The following is a 25,081-nucleotide window of genomic DNA, read 5'->3' on the forward strand; positions in this document are numbered from 1 at the left end:
CCTTTGAATGGGTAGACTGTCTTGTTTAATGTAATTCAGTGCTTAAAACAGAGATCTGAAAGCAAAGTCTCTTTGGTTCTGTCCCCATTACTGCCACTGAATAACTGTATGACATTAAGTCACTTGACATTTCTGTACCTCAGGTTTTTCATTTTAAATATGGACCTCAGAGGGGCATTCTGAAGCTTAATTAATGTTTGTCAAGTGTTTAGATCTTTGAATTAAAGACATTTTAACTTTTTGGGGTTTTTTTTGTTTGTTTATTAAAAATAATACAAAGTAAAGTTCTTGTTGTGGGCTCTAGGCCCCTTTGCCATACATTAAAATACAATCATAAAAAAAATCAGCTCACCCGAAACCCAGTCAATATCTCCCTAACCACAACCCCAGCCTTTATTTTACTCTTCTGTCCCTCACTATCCCCCACCTCCACTGTGGTAAATACATGGGCCTTGCAGTCATGAAGGTCACCTAATTCTTGCTATTTTAGACGAAGAGGAAAGTAGGTTTCAAAGCTGAGGTCTCTCATGGAAAATACCTTACTGGCAGCTTCCTCTCTTTTATGCTATGGAAATGCACATTATTATTATCATCTCATTTATTCGGGAGCTACCCAGTGCATTCCAAATCAATCAGCTGACTTCTCGCTAAACAAAGCCAGTGTACAGTGAGGAATTTTAAGCAGTTGTTTCTCCTCACTGCAGTTGTTAGTATGTATCAACAGGAATGGATATTGTGCATCAGGTAGACATAGTGTTGGTCTTATACTATTCTTTAAGATTACCTTCCAGTAACTTAACTCACAAGGCCAAATTTTGCCCTCAGTTACACCCATGCAATCCTGTTAACAGCAATGAAGCTATGTGGGTATGTATGAGCACTAAAATCTTGTAGTGCAAATTCTAACAATATAAAACTTTTCAAAGTTTAATTAGCCAGTGATGAAGTGCTTTGCTGTAACGATTTAAGAAGGGTTCATTCCTCTACAGTTGAAAGGAAATGCAGTCTCCTAAACATTTAATTAGCATTAACACCAGAATTAAAGCTGTAAAACAAATCCATCAGAAATGAATGACTTTAGCCTGTAGAAATGCTGGGAAAAATGGATGCTCTTTAGACTCATGCTGATTAGGGAAAGTATTCCAAGTCTCCTTAATTGTATGCCTTACTTTGAGAAGGTCTGATATAGTCTGAAATGAAACTCAGTGGTAGTGCGTCATCTAAGACATCTGTAAATGATTTAGTTGTGATAATGTCAGGTTAGCTGCAGCAAACTCTTTACAAGTGAAGTGCAGCACCACATTTGAGCTGTGTGTGTGAGAGGACATGGATCCGTAGGAACTCTCTCTGTTCTGGGCAGCTGTAAATGTGCACATAAAGAGAGCTCTAGTCATTTTCCTTAAATGAGCAAATCTGTGTCACTGCACTCCATAAAGTTTAACGCAAAACATCATCTGTCCCTATGTAAAGGTTTGCCCTTGCAGCAGGAAGGAAGCAAACAAAATCGAAAAGAACAAATTCATTTAAAACTGAGGGACTGGTTGCAGTCAGGGTCATTCCTGTAGCACTGTTGACTGGCATTCTGCTTTCCATTGTCCCCAGAGAATATCAGAACAGAGGGTCAGTTAGAGGCGTTAGAAAACTTAGGAGTAGCAATGTAGTCAGCAATGTAGCAGCTTGGCCCCTTTGCATCACCCTGTCCTGCTCCAGGAAAAGGAGTAGGGCCTCGGAGGAGCAGGGTGAAGGGTGCAGTTAGGGCAAGTGAGGGGAACCAAGTGTGTGTGCTGGAGACATTCTGTGTGACCAAGAGATAGGTAAAGGCTAAGAAGAGCAGGAGAAAGCAAGAGGGCCCAGAGCAAAGGGAAAAAGGAAGAGGGACAGTGACTGGTTGGGGAGGGGAGGTTGTGGCCTGGAGTATGGAAGAAGGTGATAGCAGATGGGAGAGATAGTAAACAAGGTCACAAGGAAGATGATGCGGAAGTCAGCTGGTATAGCCACAAACTATATCATGTGGTGATGTTGCTTTCTGACATGCAGATTTTCCTGTGGGATAAAAATATTAAATGTAGCAAATCTTCTTTCTAAAAAACAATGAGGAGTACTTGTGGCACCTTAGAGACTAACAAATTTATTTGGGCATAAGCTTTCATGGGCTAAAACCCACTTCATCAGATGCATGGAGTGGAAAATACAGTAGGAAAATATATATACATAGTACATGAAAAGGTGGGAGTTGCCTTACCAATTCTAACGAGACAATTCAATTAAAGTGGGCTATTATCAACAGGAGGAAAAATCAATTTTGTAGTGGTAATCAGGGTGGCCCATTTCAAACGGTTGACAAGAAGGTGTGAGTAACAGTAGGGGGAAATGAGCATAGGGAAATTAGTTTTTAGTTCTTGTAGTGACCCATCCACTCCCAGTCTTTATTCAGGCCTAATTTGATGGTGTCCAGTTTGCAAATTAATTCCAGTTCTGCAGTTTCTCATTGGAGTCTGTTTTTGAAGTTTTTTTGTTGAAGAATTGCCACTTTTAATTCTGTTATTGAGTGTCCAGGGAGATTGAAGTGGTTTTTGAATGGTTTTTGAATGATATAATTCTTGACGTCTGATTTGTGTCCATTTATTCTTTTGCGTAGAGACTGTCCAGTTTGGCCAATGTACATGGCAGAGGGGCATTGCTGGCACATGATGGCATATATCACATTGGTAGATGTGCAGGTGAACGAGCCCCTGATGGTGTGGCTCATGTGGTTATATCGTATGATGATGTCCTTTGAATAGATATGTGGACAGAGTTGGCAATGGGGTTTGTTGCAAGGATAGGTTCCTGGGTTAGTGTTTTTGTCATGTGGTGTGTAGTTGCTGGTGAGTATTTGCTCCAGAAATTGCTACTGAGAAATGGAACACAGCTCCCTCCTTCGCCCCTTTGATTTTGCTGAGATTGAGTGCTCAGGGTTCAAACTGCTGGCTGCTCATGGCCTTTTCACAGGTTGCATTGAAATCAGTGAGAGTTACAAACATTCAGCGCATCTCAGAATCAAGTCTTAGAAATGGTTGCTTTAGTGGCTTTCACAGGGGCAGCTACAACATGTTGACTTACTAGAGAGACCTCACTCACTGGGTTTGCTTTCACTGTGCTGAGGAGAGAGGGTTCTTTAGAAGGCTACAGGCTTCCCTTCAGGCTGGTATCTCTAACATGGCAATGAGAGGGCCGCCACCTCTGATTTTATATACTGGCTCCCAGCTCTGAATTCCCAAGCCTCTGGAATCCCTCTCCTCTTATGAAAGACTTCAGCTTTCTGAAGATGCAATCATTTGGGTAGATGGCTCTCTCACATAAGTCTTGTGACTTACCTCTTCTTATGGTGCACAGCTCTCTGAGGAAGAAGGGTGTGTGTGTTTTTCTTAATGTACAATCGCATCCCTTTCTAAATGTAATCTGTAGGTTGTTTGTTCTTTATCTGGTAATATAGGTTCCTTCAGACTGCTCTGGGCATAATGAAAGCTGGAAACAGAGCTGCATTATTGTGAAATTACTGCTTACACGTTCCCCTTAAATTGATTGCTGGAGCGCCAATATAAACTCCATAACAAAAGTAAAATATCTTTTTTATTTTATACAAAGCTCCCGCTTTAGTTATGGGCACGTGATAAAAATTTACGAGGGAAAGGTTTTTCTCTCAATAGATTGTGAGTGGATTATCTGAAGCACAGAAATAGCGAATGAATTATTAAGGCTTTTGTCTTGCATGCTGCAGTTTGACATTATTTCGCTAGTGAAACCATCTTACATTCCCATAGTGTGATGTATTTCCTCTGCATAGACATAAGTGAAATTCACGCCAGGGACGGTGCCAGAGTAATTTGGTTATAAATTTTTGCACAGAAAGTGTGTGGAAAGTCTGCCATGGTGGGAGTAGTACAAAGTGCCTACTACAATCTTCCCTCCTACTATAGGACCCAGCGGCAGCCAGTAGAGTCCCCAAAGGGAGCTGTGCCGACCAGGGAGAAGGCACAGGGATTTATTTATCCAAATTTATAAGGAGATGCATGTGTCCATCCAGAGCTCTGAGCTCAAGACCATAGTTTTACAAGCTCCTCGTAGACTTTAAGGCCAGAAGGAACCAATCATGATCATCTAGTTGGACCTCCTGCACATTGCAGGCAACAGAACCTCACCCACCCACTCCTGTAATAGGCCCATAACCTCTGCCTGAGTTACTGAAGTCCTCAAATCTTGATTTAAAGACTGCAAGTTACAGCGAATCCATCATTTACTCTAGTTCAAACCCACAAACAATCCATGCCCCAGGCTGCAAAGGAAGGGGGAAAAAACCTAGTATCTCTGTCAGTCTGATCTGGGAGAAAATTCCTTGGCAACCCCAAGTATGGTGATCAGTTACCCCCTAAGCATGTGGGTGAGACCCACCATCCAGATATCCAGGAAAGAATTCTCTGTAGTAACTCAGAGCCCGCCCCCATCTAGTGTCCCATCTCTGGCCATTGGAGATGTTTCCTGATAGCAGTTGCAGATGGGCCATATGTCATAATAGGCAATCTTATCATGCCACCCCTCCATACAATTAGCAAGCTCAGTCTTAAAGCAAGTTAGCTCCCATTACTCCCTTTGGAAGGCAGTTCCAAACAATGCCCACTTCAAAACTAATCGGCACATCAGAGTACAAGACTGCTCTTCCCATCCAAGCCACCCTTGCACAAATCTCCCTCTCCCTCACCCCGCAGAGAATATAAGTTTTGCAACATGAAATCATAGAACTATAGGGTTAGAAAGGACCAGAAGGGTCATCTAGTCCAACCACCTGCCAAGATGAAGGATTTGTTGTGTCTAAACCATCCAAGACATTTGGCTATCCAGCCACTATGCTATAGTTTGAACCCATGTCCTGAAGGATAATCAAATTCAGGCTTTGTTGGATAACCAGAGAAAGAGTGAGTTCCAGAGTGAAGCCCCCTCACTGAAAATGCCCTTCCTCCAGACCCATCCCCTTTAAACCAATAGGCTATCAGATGGAGTGACTTTCTGGTTCCGGTGATGCACAATGGAAGAGGTGGACTCTGAGGAGTAGGGCCCAAACAGCTGAGAGCCTTATAATTAAAAATCAGCACATCCCCACTGCAGCCTCAACCCCAACAGGCTTGGTAAGAGGAAATTTTCCCTAAAATTGTCTGTGTGGGGAATAAATCTGGGAAAGAGCTTCATAAGCATGGTAGAAATTGAGTGGCAGAAAATTGTTTTGCAATAGTTATGTTGTATAATGTCACCTATCTGTATGTTTCATTTCAGCCTGATTCCTGCAGAAAATCATCTTCTAAAACCAAGCGAGACAAGGAAAAGCAAACTTGCAAAAGCTGCAACGAAAGCTTTAATTCCATCACTAAAAGGCGGCACCATTGCAAACAATGTGGAGCAGTGAGTATCAGAATGAAATTGTAGCAGTGTTTCATTTTATGTCCATTTAATTAGTCTATCTGTAACAAACGACTTTTTAAATCAAATTCTGAGTTTGTTTCATTCTGAGGGAGCTTTTCAGTTTCCAGTAGGATAGACACTGGAGTTCGCAGCAGGGCTGTGGTAGAACAGACCTTTCAACTTGCTTTGTCCATTGGGGATCCGGCAAAACAAAACAATGGTGGTGTAAAAGGCCATGAGTGAGTGGTTGAGGAGACAAATGTCACACGTCTGTGGCTGAAAGGAAAGCTGCCTCTGCACCTAGGTGTGTTTTGTATCAGGTGTCCCAAAAAACAACCTTGTTGACCAGGGTTTCCTTCACATAACTAGCATCCCTTAGCCACTGACCAACAGCAGAATAAATAGCCTGGAACACAGCTCTTCTAGATCTTTGTCAGCAGCCTTTTGCTGCAGGCTTCCAAGTGCCTTCTTCTTCCTCCTTTTCTGAGAGGAAACCAGCCATTTTGTGGCTAGGGTAATGAGTTCCAGCTGTTAGAAGGCTACAGGGGCCCTCAATATTCAGTGCTAAGGTGATGGGGTTGCATTTCCCCCAGTGGCAAAACTAAATCAGGGTGCTTTTGGCCAAAGAGGGTGTCCTTCTGTGCTTGAAAGGCCTGGAGAATCCAGCACATGAAAAATCCAGGTGCTAGAAGCATAAGGCCTGGATTTTAAAGGAGCCAAAGGGAGTTAGGTGCCTATCTCCAATTGAATCTCAGTGGATACCTGATTCTCTGAAGCTCTTCCAAAAATCCCAGCCCAAAATTACATGAGGTTGACTGCCTTATTGTGGCTTGAAACCTTCCTTCTATGACATCAGTTTCATGGTTCCATGTTCCTGGTGTAACTAGTTTAGAATAGTTAGTGAAATAATATCAAGTTTTTGTAGAATGGAGATAAATTTGGGTCTGAACAGACAGGTAAAATGTGTAACTAAGAATATTAAAAGCCATTCGTTCTAAAACATTCATCTCAGGAATCCAAATACTGCTACAGTGGAAGAGACATTATTATTCTGGAGTCAGCTATCTTGAATCTTTGGAGTTTTTAAAAATAATTATTAAAATAAATACACTTTCTTTGGTATTTAAACTGTTACATCAAAGCTCAGTTTTAAAAGAAATCAAACAAAAACCTCCCCGTGGACAAAAAATAATGAGAATTAAGTTATTAATAATTTAATGTTAAATAAACAATTGTTGGTTATGCAGTGTTTTCTGGTGTGGGTAGTAGAATGCAAATGAAAGGAGTTAATTTGCCTCTAGCAAAGACTATTTAAAAAATGTTAGTTTGCTTTTGTTTGTGCATTTCAGCAGAATGATGCTGCATTCAACACTTGCATATGGTGCACTGAACTGGAGCAATGCAATGCTTTGTGTAGTAATACATATCTTGTAGGCATACATAAGAGAGCATACTATTGCGACTGAAGAGCATTCAGACTCTGTTGTTGTGTAATAAAATGGGATTTGAAGTTAAATCCTGCTGACTGCTCTTGTAATGCACATAAGTGGTGGATCGCCTTCTGCTACTGCAGTTAGTACCATGAGACTGCAAATTTGAAAACCGACTTCACTGCTCTGTAGTGGGATATGGAGTCAAGAGGCCATATCCTCCATTTTGCCAGGTTCACCTTGCACCAAAACTTAAAGCAGCTAGAGGTTTGTACACGTATCCTTACTCTGCAGGGGGAATCTCTGCTGACACAAAGCTGGCTGTGCCATCTCCTTTATCAGCTGTGTTGCCTCTCCTTTACCAGCCCTGTTGCCCAACTCCATCATCGCCTGTGCTGGAAATTCCACTGCCCAGTGTGAGGGGAGGCAGGGGACATATTGGGTGGGGGGAGGGAAGAAATTATGTTAGGAGGAAAGAAAAGGAGAGGCAGTATGATGGAGCAAGGCTCCATTCTGCTCCATTCACCACTGGTGTTCGGTCTCTACGGGACCTTATGCCAGCAGCGTAATTAAAGCTGCCCTCCATGGCCAAGCAATTGAGAGACCCCCTCATTGGCCTCCCTGGGAGCTTGGGACAGTGGTGGTCCCAGCTCATGAATTCAAACCCAGCCAAGATTAGTAGTGAATGACAGTTGCTGCCATTTTGGCAGCTGTTCAGTGGGCTACGTGAAATAAGTTGGTGCTTTTTGCTCCTGCTGGAGAGGTGGGCACATAAACACAACTGTGCTCACTGCATTCCTGTGCATAGTTCCAATAGACTGAACTACCCTCTTCCTCTCGAGGAGGATGGTACCTTGAGTTGAGTAGTTAGGTTCATTGCTTGGGGTCATACAGGGGAGCTGTGCAGATAAACAGACGAGTTGAGTCTCCAGCACTGTAAATCCAGCACTTTTCCCAAGCACTGATTTCATGTCAAGTTTAATTGCTTGTTTGGGCCAAACCAGAAAAAGGAATGGAAAGCCATAAAATCACTGCCTCCCAGCCCAATGTGGCATCAGGCAGATCATTATATGCAGTGGATAGTTCTCAAAATTCTCAAAAATGACTCAATTTTTGGATGCTGAGCTCCAGACAGCTCAAAGGGGCCTGATTTCTCAGACAGTGCTAAGCACCAAGCACCACCTCCCACCCACTGTGAAAATCAGGCCTCTTTAAGGTATCTCAAGCTGGGCACTCACGATCATTAGGCACTGAAAACTTAAGATTATTATAACTCAGACCTTTTATACGGGAACAGAAAAGCAGATACCTATCAGTCACTTTCTGAACGATTAGAAACACAATGCAAGACAAAAAAATCCTTTATCTCTGATTGAGAGAAGTGGGGTGTCCCATCTCAGACCTTGACCTACGTAAGATACTGAACATCTGTCAATCTGTCTCATCCTTGCATTAGTTTGCAGGATTTTATTTCAGCAATTTATCTGCAGCAAAGTGATTGTAATAACAGGGATTATATTTTCATAGTTGCTGAAGAATGAAGTATTATCTTTCTGATACAGGTTATTTGTGCAAAATGCTCTGAATTTAAGCCACTTGCAGATAACAGCCGTCACAATCGAGTGTGTAAAGACTGTTTTCTGCTGTCATCAGCAGTCCCATGCAATGCAGGAGCTGAATCTATGGGAGAACAAAAGAAAAAAACTGCAGTCGAGGTACAGTTATCTTGCTAATAAGCTTTTAACATGCTAGATGCCTGAAGAGGCTAGTTATTTTATACGTTATTAAATCCCTTGGAGTGTGCTTTTCTCCTTGATCTTACACCCTTTTAGTAGGCTATCACTCACAACGTACACCTGACAAACTGGCACTTGTCAAGCTGTATGGACATACATTGTGAATCTTATTTTCAAACATGAGTTTTGTACTTTTCATGCAGGGATACACCGGTTTTGCAGGGAAATTTCAACCCCCAGGTTTTAAATAATTGGCCTGCTGGGACATTCGATTCTGTTCAAATGAGCACCTTTCCCAGCTTGCTCTAGGTGTAGCTGTACAGACATCAGATCTGTTTCCATGCAACTTCTCTTGTTCCTGTTCTGGAAAGCTTTGTGCTCTTGACATTTCACTTTCCTACAAAATGCCAGTGCAATTGACCATTTTTCTCAGTGATTCATGCAAAGGCATGCCAAGCCATTTTTAAATGAAAAATCCTGTGTGTGAAACATCAAGCAGTAGTAGAGTGGGATGGCCACTGTCTTTGCAACTTTTCTCTTTGGGGCAGACGGAGTGAGCTGTGCTCTGCTCCATGCTCCACCAAGAAATAAGGATGATCGTGTGCTTAAGGCCTGGTGCTGGGAGTGGAGGTGTCATATGTGTTTAACTGTCCCTCAAGGAATACTGCCTGCCCTACCATATGCCCTGGCACAGAGGTGTGCTTAGGTGTGTGATGGGGGTGGGAGGAGACCTGACTACAGTGCTTTGAGCTTTGGCTATTCTGGCTGCAGAGCAGCCCTTCGACTGTTGTGGGCAGCTGCCAGAAGTGAGAGCAGTTTCTTGACGTTTCTGATTAATGGAATTCTCTGTTGCCTAGGTGCTCTACCTCAACTTTGTAGCTTCATCTTGGTCCCAAATCCTAGAGGTGCAAAGTGGGGTAAAGCCATAGGTGCACGCTCCCTTCCTGAACTGTGTCTTCTGCAAGGCACAATGAAGTATTTGGCTCTGTGGCTTGATATCGTCATGCTGCAAAGTCTCTGTTATACCATGCACCTGTGATTACAGCCCAAGAATAAAATTGAGTATGCCCCAGTATTTCATGCAGTATGTCACAATAACCTATCAACGCCATTTCAGCAGAAGTATCTGCCAAGAAAGTTAAAGCCTGCACCTAAACAGCAGAGAACTCTGCTAATCCTAAAAGTCAGAAAGCTATTTAAAAGCCAGTGAAATGTGACCCAAGGTTTTACTTCAGAGAACAGATTCCTTACTGTAAAAATCCAAGAAATGGAGTAGTTTTCATTCACATGCTCAGACTTTTAGCTCTGTGCTAAGTCTTCAAAGAATCAGGTAAAATGCAATAAAGGTGGTAAGTGCACAAAAGAGAAATATTTGAGCAAGTCTGTTTCTTCCCTTCCTTTTTTACATAAAACTTTGTTAATGAGCTTAATAACAACTTGAGAGCTTGCCACTTCACAAGTGCTATTACAGATGCCAAAAATCCTCTAGAGCTTTTTTCCGCTGGAAAGGCCAATACAGTACAGACATTTTTTCAGTCACAAAAAGCTTTTTTCTTCCTTTTGTCACATAGCCTTAGGATATGGTTCATCATACTTCCTCCCATTCATATACCAGAGTCTCTGCTAATTATAATGTTGGAAAAAAACTGGGTTTCTAAACACAGGCTATAATGCAGTCCAAAGAGCATCAGTAAAAATACTGCATTTTCTTAACTCTATCCTTCTCAATGTTCTTGTTCGTTGATTTTTTTTTCCATTCAAATCAAGACATTTGCCTAGTCCACACTAGGGTAATTATCCTCCTAAAGGAGGTATGCGGTGCACAGAATATCTTGTGCATTTCCTACAGGAGAGAAGATTGTGCATCTTGGTGCCAACCTATGGTGAAGCAGGCTAAGTGGTGAACCATGGAATGGTGCCAGTTTTCCAGGCCCTCCTTTACCAAATGACCGCCTACAAACAAACCAAATAGGAGAAAGTTACTTACCTGTAACTGGAGAGTCTTTGAGATCTGTGGTCCCTATCTGTGTTCTACATATGGGTGTGCATGTGCGCCATGCATCTGAGTCCAGAAGTGTTTCTTAGCAGTGTCCGTTGACCTGCACGTGTGTAATGCTTCCCCTCGTACTCCAGCTGAGGGTATAATAAGTAGTGCAGGTCGATACCTCTCTAGTCTCCCTCTTACCATCATGGAATCCAGTCTGAAGCAGAGGGGATGGAGGGCGGGTAGTTGAATACATCTCGAAGAATCTCCAGTTACAGGTAAGTAACCTCTTCTTCTTTGAGTGATGGCCGCTGTGTGTATTCCACACGTGGGTGGGTGACTCGCAAGCAGTGGTTAGTGTGGAGGTGGGTGCGAGAATACCAATGGAAGTGCAATCTGCAATATAGCTTGGCCTACTGTGGCTTCTGTAGCAGCCACTTGTGCAATGGCATAGTGCATTGTGAACATGTGGACGGAGCACCACATTGCCGCACGGTGGATGTCTTGCCAGGACACATCCGTTAGGCCAGTGTGACAGCTTGTGCTCGCGTAGAGTGTGCCATGACTTTATCAGGTGGGGGTGTGTTGGATTGGTTGTAGCATTCATAGCTGCACCCCGATACCCATTTGGACAAAAGAGCCATTCGGCAATGGTCGCAAATAATGAAGGCAATGTGCAAAAGGGTGGAGTCCTGTGTAGGCAGTATGCCAGTGCATGGCAGATGTCGAGGGGCATGCAAGCCTCTCTTAGTGAGGGAAGCATGTGGTTTGGGGTGGAAAACCAGCAGGTCGATGCTCTGATTTAGGTGGAATTCCGACACCACTTTTGGGATGAATTTGGGGTGGAGCCACAAGGATACTTTGTGCTTGTGGGATATGGGAGTGGGGGTGCGGTCCATCATTATGGCTGCTATTTGCTGCCCAGTCTGGCTGTGATAATGACTGCCAAGAATGTCACTTTCATTGAGAGATGGGAGAGGAAGCGTGTTGCCAGCAATTCAAAGGGTGGCTTCGTGAGGGCAGAGAGAACGAGATTAAGGTCCCATGGTGGTATCCGTGGTGGTCAGGCCTCAATTATGGACAAATAGGGAAGGTGGCCCCCCAAAACAATATGGGGTGGCACAGGTGGCATCGGGGGAGGTTTGTGGGTCTCAACCTGCATGTCAAAACTGAGGTTTTGCCTGTTGCTGGGAGAGGGTTGAGGAGATGGTTGTGGTGGAGGCAGGGAAGCATGGCTGTTGAGATCGGGGTCGCTGACATGGGGGTTCCTGCTGACGTTTGTAGTTAGCCAGATAAGGAGCATATGGGCACAGGCAGAATGGTTGCCTCTGATGTCTGCATCTTGGGGACGGGGTATATATACCGAGGGACCATAGCATGACTCTGGAGACCTTCAGTGGAGGGATTCATCCATCTTCTCGTGGAACAATTTGTTCTCGTCAAAGGGCAGACCCTCGATTTGGACCTGCCTGGGGAAGCCAGACGATTGTGTAGCCACAAGTCCCAGCGCATAACAACCCCAGGTGATAGAGAGTGAGAGGACGTGTCAACCATGTCCACAGCTGCCTGGAGGCCCACCTTGGCGACCAGTCGTCCTTTTGTCTAGCAGTGCCTGGAATTGTTGCTGTTTCTCAGGCAGCATCTTGTCCTTGAATTCTGCTAGCCTGGTGTAGTTAAAATCATACTTGGCTATCAGAGTCTGGTAGTTTGCAGTCTGGAACTGTACTCCCGCCAAAGAATATACCTTTCTGCCTAGCAGGTCCCTCCTCATTGCCGCCCTGTCCAGAGGAGTAGACTTCTGTGAGTGCTGGCATGCCTCCGGTGCTGCCGTGTGGACAACCAGAGAGCTGGGGGGTGGAAGTGTAAAAAGAAAATCCACCCTTTAGCAGGTACGAAATGCCTCTTCTCTGCCCTCTTCACTGTGGGGGCACAGGAAGCGGGGCTGGGCCATCCTGCCCATGTTGGTTGGAGGATGCCATTGTTAATGGGTAGAGCTACCCCAAGAGGGCCCCTGGGTAGGAGGATGTCCAGGAGCTGGTGTTGCGGGTCCTGAACCTCCTCCAATGGGATATCCAGGTCCGCTTCTACCCCTAGAGCAAGTCCTGGTACTGGCGATGGTCGTCTGGCAGAGAGAGCCTTGTCAGGCAGTGAGGATGCAGCAGTGGGACCTGGCAGAGCCAGCTTTACTGGTTTGATGTCTGCCTCTTCCTCATAAACCGATGGCACTGATGGGCGAATGGGGGACGGTTGATAGGATCCCTAAGATGGTGGCTGGCGTTTGCAGTAAGGATCCCAGTGTCCCCAGCGGAGCCAAAAAAAGGGTCCGTCAGATGTGGTGTGCCCCATGGATAGTGATCCTCTGTTGCTGGATCATATGCCAGGGAGTAAGGCAGTCTGTGCTATCAGCCGGGCTTTGGCATGACATCAGGGAGAACGAGGGTTCCGGCTCCAAGAACTCCTCTGACTCTGAAGCTGGTTCCGGCAAAAGTGGAACCACTGGTACCGGAGGGCTGCGGTGTGACAACAGAACGGGTTTCTGTGGCAGTAGCAGAAGAGTTTTGCCCTCTGGAGTAGGGATGTTGCGAGTGGTGGAGAGGAGTGGAGACTGCTGATAGGGTACGAGTGGCTCCTCTGCTGATAAGAAAGGTTCTGTGCATCAAAGAGTCCGCAGTGTGCCCATGAAGATGCCAGAGGGTCCTGGCAGCATCTGCGAGGCAGGCCTGTCTGGGAGGCGCAGAGGTACCAGTGGAGTGGGTGGAGCACGTGCCAGTGAGTGTTCTGGATGTCTGGGTACAGGGGTTGTCGTTGGTACCATTGGATCATGTTTGCGCCTGGCCTTACCCTCCTCACAGGGAAGCTTGGGCACTGGTTCAGCCAGATCCGTACGTGACATCTCACCTGACCCGGCCCAGCTTGGGGAAGAAATGCTGCACTTGGGAGCAGTCCGCAGCAGGGATCTGCTTTTGTGCCTGTGAAAGTGTTTTTACTCTCATGCCGGGACTTGTCCTTGGCTTTCGATACTGATGGTTCCGGGGCGTGCAAGGTGCAGTGAGGGGCACTCAGCGTCGGTGACAGTCACTGTACAGGGTGGTCCGCCGGTCCCAGATCTGAGTGCGCCCTTAGTCTCAGAGCTTCCTCCATCAAGTTCTTAAGGAAGCAGAGCTCTTGAGCTTCCTGGGTTCGGGACAGGAAGGACATGCAAATGGAGCAGCGCACTGTGATGTGTGCCTGGTCCAGGCAGTAGAGGCACCATTGGTGATTGTCTCTCACAAAGAATGAACGTGGGCAGGAAACGCAGTTTTTAAATCCCAGAATCTCAGGCATAGTCCCCCAGGGAGGTTGGACAGTCCCCAAACAGGGAAAGAAACTACACTAACTAAACTAACTCATCTACCTACACTAGAAAGACTATCTACAACTATCTACACTGAATGAAAGGTAGATCACGCTCTTAGACAACTAAGAGTGCGAAGGAATAGGAGTTCTGACTCAGGCCATGCGACGGCTAGAGGGAACTGGGGAGGCGTTGACCCACACAACCTATTATACCCTCAGCCAGGAGCATGAAGGGGTGCACTACACAAGTGTGGGTCAACGGACACTGCTAAGAAATGCTTCTGGACTCAGGCACATGGTCACATGTGCACTCACATGTGGAATATACATAGGGACCATCACTCGAAAAAGAACCACAACTAAGTGTGATGAACAAGGCTGGTGCAGAAGGGAAGGCTGATGGATTTCTGAGTTTGAGGAGTATGGAAGGATGGTATCCTGAGGTACAGGTACTGGAAAGCCATTTTGCCCGGGGTGGGGTGGGGGTAGGGGGGCAGAATGTTTGTGTATTAATGATCAATATGCTTTGACACTCCTTGGAGGGTACCCAGGGCTGTGAGGCACCTTGCTACCACTTGCCCTTAAACATGAGGGAAGTTTTTTCTGTGCCTACCAGGGGTCACCTCCCCAGCTCCACAGGCATCACAAGCACACGCCTCCTGGCCTGGGCAGGCCTCAGTCTGTCTACAGGTTGGTGATACGGGTGTGTTCCAACCCTCGAGCCTTCCTAGCGTCCTGCTGGAATGTCCAGCCCCTGGTCCACTAAACACTCGCAGAATACAGACTTGCTGCTCCCAAAGGAACAGTACACACCAGCTTACCAATGTCAGCTCAGGATCACTGGTCCACTTAACACACAGCACTTAGATATGTTTATAGTGGAAACAAGTACCAGAGAATAGAGATTCAAGTGATATCAAGTAAAAGTATTTGAAACAAATGGTTACATGTAAAATAAAATTGTCACATGCCTTTTATAACCTAATCTTAATTAACAAAATACTGTCTTGCTGAATGAAATGTAGCTCACCAAAAGTCTCCGCAGTGTTTTCCAGGCAGGTTGGCTGTGACCCTCCTTTCATAAGACAGAATATGCTGATAGTTCATCTCCTTGATGAAGGATCCCGGGCGTACATCAGGACCCCCAGTTATACCCTTCAAATCAATTCTCTTCATTCATAAACAGGATGCCACCCCCTGCTGTTTTTTTTCTGCAGTTCTCTCACGTGAATTCAATTCTCTTCATTGCTCAGTAATGCAAATAGACTTACAATGACCAGCCAGAGAAAGAAGCATCTACCAGCCCCTGCCTGAATGGAATCTGTTACCACCTTTTGGTGACCTGTCTTAATTCTTGTACCTTAAGAACATAGTTTTCAGTGCAGGTACATAACTCCTTAAATATCATCCATCCAAACATTTCACTATGATTATGATGACCAGTAAACTTCTGCCTCTTGGAAGAGACCTTATGTGCCATCCTTTTGGCAAACTAGTATGTAGATACCTGACCCAGATGATTGCTGTAAACTATAGTGTGTATCCTTTATGCCCTCTGCCATTAAGAGGTCCCTGGCCCACATATGCCTCAGTCATACTCTCGTACTCTCTTAACATTGGTGTAAAAGGAACTACTTGATGGTGAACCCAGAGCTCTTACACATTCTTGCAGCTGCTCTGTGCCTTTCTGATGGAGTTCACTTGTGCTGAGACACCTTTTTCATTAATTTCAAATCTCCTCCCAGCCTACTGGTGCTAAGCAAGAAACAAGCTGTATCATCTTAATTGCTTTTCTCAAATTACACTGTGGAATTTTAACTCCCCAGTCATTGAGAACAATAGTTCAGCACCTAACTCTGAGTACCTAGGAACATACTATATCTTGATGATACATTATGCTAATTAAACTCTTGTACAGGTATGAACTACTCAGCATTTGCCCTTCTGAATCACTTGGCTGTGTATGACTAAATATTGTACTTAATGTATAATTGTAAGTATCCGGACCACATAAGCATCCGTATAAGCAGCTCCTGCTTTCTTTTTACAGAAACCAAACTTTTTGGCAACTGAAAACAGCCTTTTCAGCAGCCGCCTCCTGTTCCTAGACAAAGGGAAGACTTGGTGCAAAATGTGTGTCACCATCCCCAAGACTGAACCTCTTGTCTTGTATCTACATGGAGGAAGTCAGGTAAAAGTGATATTAGTGCTGAGTGACATCCGAAGCTAGAAGCATAAGCTTAAGTATGTCAATCTGCGAAATAGGACAAAGGATTTGGCTTACTTTCAACAACAGAAATTAATTTGGCAGTCGGAATTTAGCACAAAGCCTCAGAGATTTCAAATTTCCTTCTTATCTGGAGATGGAGCTTATGAGATTTTAAGCAAATGTCTAGGCTCACATCTCTTTCTAAAAAATATAGCAGAAAAGAAGGATAAATCAATGATAATTATTTCAGTTAAGATTTATATTCCTAAGGTTTCAGAAAGGCGTATTTTCAAAATAGATACGAAAGGGTTAATGACCTGTTATATGGAAAATACATAGGACTTAGAAAATACATAGGACAGCAAAGTGTTTCTGATAGGACAGTGTTGCTTTAATCCTTTTTTGATTAATGCTATTCCAATTCTGGGTTGACGTTAGATGGATTTACACAAATTCAGATGTTCTGAAGGATGGGTGAAGTGAACTCTGTGAAATGAAAGCCATATGTCTTAACAGCATCTGCTCTAGGGCTGATGTTATTTTTTTTAATTGTTTCTTTGAAAATGATTGGGGGAATACACTGTGGTAAGTTAGGTGCTTACTTATGCAATGTACGTTTTTTAAAACAAAAGTTAAATTTTTTTGCAAAGGTACTCAGACTAAATGTAAGATGATGAAATCAAACCCTCCATTATTGCTGGAAAAGTAGAACGACCATGCTGAAAGTAGAAGTCCTTCAGATTTAGCTGTAGTAGCACAGCTCCACATCTCATTTATTGTTATGTGCCAGTGGTCTTGTTTTAATCTGTGTTTGGGGGGAGCATTTGGGCCAAATTCAGCTCCTTGTTTCCACTGTGCAACTCCAGAGATGTCAGTGGATTTACTTTTGGTTTGCACCAGTTTATCTAATAGTAAATGAAAATGTATCTTCTATGGGTGATGTACTGTGAGTGCTTTATTTTCCTTAGTTATTGTGACTGTGTGTTATCCATGTGTTGTAGAACTGTAGGAAAATAAAGCTTCCATATAACACGTGTAAATATGTGTAGCTCACCCTCAAAGACATGCATTCTATTCATGTCCTATTGGAATGGATTTTTAAGCTCACTTTTTGTAGTGTTTTTATGTGTAATATTTAGGAAGCTGGAAACTTCAACTGAAGGATATGTGTATATGATATTGGCTTTGCTTCAGCTGGAACTCAAACTGTGGAACAGGGTAGCCTTCCAAACCATTTTACAGGCACTCAGCTGCCATATTTCCATTCTAGCACCAGGGCCTGCATAGCTGAAATTGTCAGTTTGAAAAAAGAAATCACCTTGGACATGAGACTTAAATGAATACAGCAAAACCTAACCTTTAGATCTCACCTGGAGTCTGTTTTGGGTAGAAGAAGTTTTTAAAATAGTGCAGAAAATATTGTTTCCCATAAAAATTAGACAATTGAAGTGAAATTCATCCAGTGCAGAGTTCCAGCATGATTTCTGTGTATCACTTAAGTCTCATTTAAACTCAGGTTAAGTGGAACATAGGCCTTACGTGATGAATTTCTCTGCAATTTCACCTTCAGGGGACATTATATGTTATAGGGTTCAATATGAACTAAATCCTCTGTTTGGGACAAGTGTTGCCCCCTTCCCTTTGCAGGCGTAGGGTGCCCTGAACGCAGCAGAATGGATGTATTTCCCCTCTGCAAGACTGAGTGGGATGTAGGGACCTCCCACCAGAAGTCCCTGTGTGCTGCACAACTCTGTTGTCTTCAGTTTCTACATGTACCCCAGTGCACAGAGGAGCTTGGGGGAAGAGCCCCAGATCTATTGACCTTTTCTGCTCAGAGGCAGGGTACATCATTTCCAGAGCATACTGCAAACGGGAGGCTGCAGTATTTGCTGCAGAGCAGCTCCACTCCCACAATGTGACTTGGGAAGAGGATTTCTGTCTCTTATCACACAATTTTATCTTACAATCCAGTGTCTCAGCACCGCACTAATAATTCATATCAGACAAATCAGTTCCATTGGATGCACAGCAGAAGAGAAACAGCTATAACATGCAAAACTTTTCAACATATGTGGGTTGGGGAAATGAAACTAATGCCTGGAGACTGGGGGAATTTCTACATAATCAAAGGTTTCAGAGTAGCAGCTGTGTTAGTCTGTATTCGCAAAAAGAAAAGGAGTAATTGTGGCACCTTAGAGACTAACCAATTTATTTGAGCATAAGCTTTCGTGAGCTACAGCTCACTTCATCGGATGCATACTGTGTGCATCCGATGAAGTGAGCTGTAGCTCACGAAAGCTTATGCTCAGATAAATTGGTTAGTCTCTAAGGTGCCACAAGTACTCCTTTTCTTTTTACATAATCAAAGGCACCATATTCTTTCCTCCTTGCCCTGCCACACTTAATCTTGAGCTATTCTGGGGAAGCGGGTACCTTTCACACTAGGCATTAGTTTGATGACTGTATAGAACATTCATTAAATCCAAAGGTGAGTACTTCTGACTATTCCAAATATAGGATAAATCACCCCCCAAAAAATCCCATACAGGGCAAGGTTAATCCAGCTCACATTCAGTAACAAGAACCATAGATTTCCTATCAGAAATCAACAATTGCTGGCTGGAACCATAACGATGAAAATGAGCCCTTATTTCAAGATAGCATCCCCCCACCCCCTCATGTGCTTCCCAGCACGTATGGCAAACTGAAGGGAAACAATTACAGAGCAATCTATTCCGCATTCCCTCATATAATCCAAATGTTCAGTATAATTCCAATTGATATATTATACAATGTACTTACATTTTCTGATAATAATAAATAAATAAAAGCTCTCCAATTCAGATTAATAGATTCCACAACAATTCTTAAATGTTATTTTCCTGGACATCACGAGTGTTTGAGATGGCAATCCATTTTGTATAACACTCCCATCCCATCCCTCATAAATCTCCTTTGTGGTATTGCTACTTAGGGTATACAGAAATAACAAGGCATGAGATTAGCAGTGGTGCCCCCCAAATTTTCATAGTTTGTAAGTGCCTTTTAAACATTTAGGACTATAGGAGGCACCTCCTCAAATTCCTGATATATAGGATCCTTGACCCTAGCTGCTGAATAAGATATATAGCCCTCCCTCTGAGGCCTACAGGAGTCTTTTCATTCACTTCCGTGGGTTTGGGATCAGTCCCTAGGTGCACAGGGAGCTAGTAGGGGGAAAGGTAAGGAATTCTTCAAGGCATTGGGACTCCACAAAGGTGTGTGTGTGGGAGACCCAATAAAGAAAACCCATCATTAGGAATCTTTATATCTATTATTATTCATTATTGCGGCCAATGGCTTATTTTCCCTCTATTTATATGTAACTCCTCTTAGCATTAATGGGAGCTATGCTAGTGTATTCAGAGGAGCTAAAATGGTGCTCACTGACTGAGAGAGCCCCGTTAGGAAGTGGACTTGAGTTATTTGCATGAAATCCCAAGTCCTGCATGTTGTAATTACCAACGCCATAATGTTAAAAACAACAAATAAACCTACTGTTAATGTTCAAATTACTAGAATCCTACAGATGATAGACAGTAACACCAAAATGGTGCATGCTGCATGTGATTAGTGACAACGCTCGATACCCGTTTGATTTTAGTTTAACACAGTTTTATCTATCATTTTGCTAGGAGAGAGAGAGAGAATTCTCTTGAGTTCGATTTGATGATTTCTTGCTACCATGTAATCCAAAGCATTCCTTTCATAAATGTCACAATACACAGCAGGCCACATCCAGTAGATGTTTACAAATGGCATGTGAAATGCACCGCTATGCAGATGGCCAGCATGGCGAGGCCTAGGCTCCGCATAACGCTCAATTTAAAACTTAAACAGGAAGGATGCAAGTGATGCACACCTAGAAATGATGGGATAATATGAAGTGCAAGAATTCTAAAAAAGCTCCTGAACCCTTAAAGAGAACTGTATATATGTGCCCTCAAGTAAGGGCCTGATTCTACAAGGTGCTGAGTGCCCTCTATTTCCACTGACTTCCATTCCAGCAGTCAACGGGCAGGACTAGCCCCTTATAGATTAGTGTTGCATACAAATTCCCTTCCTTTTGTTTCAATAATGTCCACAACCTTGGGCCACCCAGAAGTTTATATACAAAAATACACACACACAAAATAAATCTACTTAGAGAAGAAACAAACTGGTCAAATTAAAAGAAAAAAAAAAGATACATGCATTGTTAACTTTAAATGTGTCTGTTAGTATTGTGCAGGAATAGCAGATACAGCCCAAACATCAATTTATTCTTACACTGTACTTCCGGACTGCAAAAGAGAAGAATTTTCCAGTGCTGTCAGTGACCTTCAGTTTAATCATGATAAATATTTAATCCTTATTTTCTGAAATGTTAACTACGAGATCAATGAAGCAGACCTGGGGCCTGAGTCTGGCACGTCTTCACTGCTGCGGAAATGAATGTGCTTGTATTACACCCACAAACCCTGTATTTGCTTGCTTCAACCAGGCCCATGCGCACCAATGTATATCACAGAATCAGAGAACATCAGGGTTGGAAGGGACCTCAGGAGGTCATCTAGTCCAACCCCCTGCTCAAAGCAGGACCAATCCCCAACTAAACCATCCCAGCCAGGGCTTTGTCAAGCCTGACCTTAGAAACTTCTAAGGAAGGAGATTCCACCACCTCCCTAGGTAACGCTCAGTCTGTGCATGCAAATACAACGGGTGCATTGTTTTGTAGCTACAGCTTAGGTGTCAGTGTCTAGAAATTTTCCCTGGATTGATATTCCACAATAACATTGTATCTAAAATCAGAACCAGATACTTCGATCTTTTACGGCCATTTCACAGCAGTCTCCCAGTGCAGTGCTACCCGAATGCACATGGACCTGCCCATTGAAGGATACTCCCTATGAAGATGAGTTCTAGGTGGCATAGAGCCATCGTAACAGCTCTTTTGTTGCCACTCCCCAGTTATAGCCATGGCTGGGGTGCCCCAATGTTCTGATATTTCCCTGCTGCTTGAATAGTTCCTTGGGGCCTTTTGCTGTTGGTGCAGTTTACAGTAGCATTCACACTGTTCTAATCAGCTTTAGAAGACCAGCCTTGTGCTGAGCCATTTGAGACCTGGAAGCTGCAAAGCCGCTTTGTCCTTCTCTCCACCCCCTCTTAGCTGGCCTAGAGTATTGTGCCAGCATGTTCAATGAAGAGGTTAACTTCAGCTTTACAAAACCAAACTCGAGTTGAAGTAAATCTTGCTCTTATAATACTATTGGTATGCAAATCAGGCTTCACATGCTAATTTAATAAAATGAGTTTTATCTTCATAACTATGTATGCTCACATACATTGACTGCATGAGATGCTACAGGAATTTGAATTCAGGTGTTAAACTTTTAAGATCACCCCAAATCATATAATCATCCCTTGGTACCAGGGATGGGATTCCCTTATAAACATGCTTTTGGCAGGATAACCTGCTCTAGCATTCTCCCCATTTCACAGATGCTATGGCACAGAGAGAGCTCAAGCCCCAACTTTGGTGTGTAACATTTAGGCTGCTAAGTAAAATGTTCTGATTTCCAGAGGTGTGAAGTATCTGCAGCTCCTGCTGAACTCCTGTAGATTGAGCTCCTGGGGCTGCTCAACATCTGTGGATTTAGTCATTTGGCTTTAGGATCCCACTTTTGAAACTCCTGGCCTATGTCACTGGACAAAGGCCACAAATACGGTCAGGGTCAGCTGAGATTAGACTCTTGCACTGTCTCCTGCTAGGTCCACTAGATCATGGTGCTCTCATGCTATTGAGGTGCCTCCCCTTGTGGCTCAGCAGAGGAGTTGGTTCATCCTCAACCACATGGATGGTAGTGAGCTTATGGCAGCCCTGGTAACATCAGTGCTATTCCTTCAATCTCTGAACTTGTCTCCAGGGTCTTCTCAGAAATCCAAGGATCTCTGGGTCTGATTTTTCTGGACTCCAAAGCTGTGGAAGTGTGGTTTGAGCATTGGCCTGCTAAACCCAGGGTTGAGAGTTCAATCCTTGAGGGGGCCATTTAGGGATCTGGAGCAAAAATTGGGCATTGGTCCTGCTTTGAGCAGGGGGTTGGACTAGATGACCGCGTGAGGTCCCTTCCAACCCTGATATTCTATGATTCTATGAATAAAGCTTTCAACCCTAGTGATTGGTGAATGAAAGCTGGGATTCTTCTGTGTACTTCTAGGATCCCCCCACAAACTAGAGGAGAACTACAGTTATTCTTTGTTGCTTGCAAAAGCCAGCTCTGCGTACATGACCTCCAGTTAGCCATAGGGATATCTTGTTGGGATCTAGGAGAATCGCATTTGGTCATCCTTGGTTGGAAGCATAGACTGAGCTAATATAATGTTTGAAGAGGGACTAAAGGCGGAAAATACCAGGTTTCCAAAGGGGTGTAGTCATAGTTGAAATGCTACAGAAATCCCTAGCCACTGCCTGAACAGGGAGAGTCTGTTAAATGAAAATAAGAACCACTGAATCATTTAAAAAATAAAATCTAGATTTAAAACCATTTTTGCTGTACAGGTCAAATTCTGTGTCAGCTTGTACCCTGAGCTATTGCACTGAGCTCAGAGCAAGTCAGCTGTTGCACTGAACTCAACACAAGTCAGCGTAGAACGTGGCCTGGGGTGACATACGGTGTGCACCCGTGTGTGTATATAATACATGTAATTATTTGTTATAAAACAATATAAGAAAGGTTTGTCACCTAATTAGATACAATAAGGGTATGTCTGCACTTTGAGTGAAGGTGTAATTCCCGCTGGAGGAGACATGCCCATGCTACCTCTCAGGGAGCAAGCACACTAAAAATAGAATGCAGCTGCAGCACTGGGAGGGGCTACTTATCCGTCCAAGACCCTAGCTATGTACTTGGGTTGGGGTGGCTGGCCCCTCCCACCTCCATAGCTGCATTTTGTTTTTAGCACACCAGCTCAATGAGAGCTGGTGCAAGCATGTCTCCACGAGCTGAGAATCACTCTTTCCCCCCCCCCCCCCGCTTGACGTGCAAACGTACTCTAACACGCTTATAAAACTGTGTTTTGAATTGCCATATGGCACCCTAGCTGTAGGTTGTGACCGATGGTATTTCCTTGGTGTTTTGAGCTGAAGTGTCCCCCTACCTGTTGCTCCAGGTAGATCTTAATTAGAAAACCATTGGAAAATGAGTTCCCTCAGATCATTCTTACATGTTGGTGAGAGGAAGCCTTTATATTCTGTACATTGCCTTTTTTTCCCCTCTATTTCAAATGCTATATTTGGTGGGGTTTCACCTTTGCCTTTCCCCCCTGTGTCTTAGGATGGGCAGACTCCACGTGCTATACCTCTGCCTGGATACGCAGTCAGTTTACCAAGTTCTGGTGAGAAGTTTGAAGTGAAGCACGTTTTTAAGCTTTGCCAATCCCAGCAAACTATATATTTTAGTGCAGAGGATGAAGAACAGCAAACAAAATGGATGGAAATTCTCACCAAAGCAGCTAAAGGGGAGACTGAAGATATAGCTGAAGGAATTGGTCACCTGTAGAGCAAGCTCCATTTAGTTTCTTTAGTACATGCTATAAACCATCACTTGAATTCAGTATTCATAGCACTTTGAATCTGTATGGCTTTATATTTTCATGAGTCCGCATAAGAATTTCAGTGTTTTCTCTGCTTTCATTGTACATTTATCACGTACAGTGCTAGCTGTCTGGCATATATTATGTTAAAGGAAAAAGTAATTGTAGTTGTTGAAAGTGTTTATGCTGGTTTTACGTAAAAAGACAAGGAGAAAAGCATTAATTTTATCAAAGGTATCAGAAAACCATCAGTCTCTTGTTTTCCTAAATGTATATTTTTTCAATCCTTTCAATTGCTGTTCAGTGCAGGATGTGTATAGTCTGTGATTAGTTATATAAATGCTGCCTTTAAGGTAAATGTTGTAAAGGCTTGTGGCTGGCCACTGACATTCCGTTCTCTGTCCTTTCCCTTCTGATAAAATGGTCTTTGTGAAATGCAAGCAATGTACTGAATTTTTTCTTTTGCTAAAAGTGTTTGTCTCTGCTATTTTGAGATGACATGTTCACAAAATGAATACTGTAGAAGAGACTTCTAATAACTACTGCAAACCATGCAGAAAAGAACATTGAGAAGCCGGATTAATATTAATCACTTATGTATAATTTTTTCTCTTTTGAAAACACCTTCCTTATTTCATTTTATGAGCCCATTTTAATGTAAGTGAACAAACATTTTATACTGCAAACTGGGATGTGACCAATAAACAAGAACATTTTTAGTACACACCGTACAAAAAGGTGACTTTTTTGTTGTTGTATTGGTTAACTTTAAAGTAATCTGGGATTTATTTATATAATTTGTAAATAATGTTACATAAGTATTTTAAAACGTTTTAAAGGTTTTGCGCTAATAACCGGATTTAGTTCATAGAATAAGAGATTTGTATTAATTCAATTTGTAATTTAATTTTCCTGTTTACCTGTATTTGTTATTTTCACACTTAAGTGCTTATCTATTTAAATAAAATCCATGCAGTTAACACCTGAGCCAGATCTCCAAGATACTGAAAGCTTTAGATCAACATTTAACATAGGTATAGTATGAGAGTAATGTCTATTTCTAGTGATAGCAATCGTGTAGTGCTGATATGCAAGGAGAAAAATGAATAAAGTGTCACATTACTGTAATTTTAAACGGTTTCATTTAACATTTGTTTCCTCTTCAGACTTCTACATTTTCTAACTGACATTTGTAAAAGAGGAAAGCTGGTCCACGTAACCAGAGTTTGTTAACAGTGTCAAAAATTAAGGTTCTGCACCAGTGAGTATTTCCCTTATAAAAAAAGCCACTCTGCTGACAAAGGATTCAGTTGTTTTCTACTTTGAATGAATGAATCCCTGT

The 25,081-nt window shown here is 43.2% G+C and overlaps 1 protein-coding gene across 1 annotated transcript in view; it reads left to right on the forward strand.

The window, feature by feature from the left end:
• Nucleotides 1–24,874, forward strand: part of FGD3 (FYVE, RhoGEF and PH domain containing 3) — a 188,377-nt gene extending 163,503 nt beyond the window's left edge. The window contains exons 16-19 of the mRNA XM_048857647.2: nt 5,308–5,433; nt 8,426–8,578; nt 15,970–16,110; nt 23,481–24,874. Of these exons, the coding sequence (XP_048713604.1) occupies nt 5,308–5,433; nt 8,426–8,578; nt 15,970–16,110; nt 23,481–23,705 (645 nt within the window). The 3' untranslated portion in view covers nt 23,706–24,874. The remainder of the gene's footprint in view (nt 1–5,307; nt 5,434–8,425; nt 8,579–15,969; nt 16,111–23,480) is intronic.
• Nucleotides 24,875–25,081: the final 207 nt, after the last annotated feature.

The sequence above is a fragment of the Caretta caretta genome, chromosome 7, assembly GCF_965140235.1.
Source record: "Caretta caretta isolate rCarCar2 chromosome 7, rCarCar1.hap1, whole genome shotgun sequence".
Classification (NCBI taxonomy): domain Eukaryota; kingdom Metazoa; phylum Chordata; order Testudines; family Cheloniidae; genus Caretta; species Caretta caretta.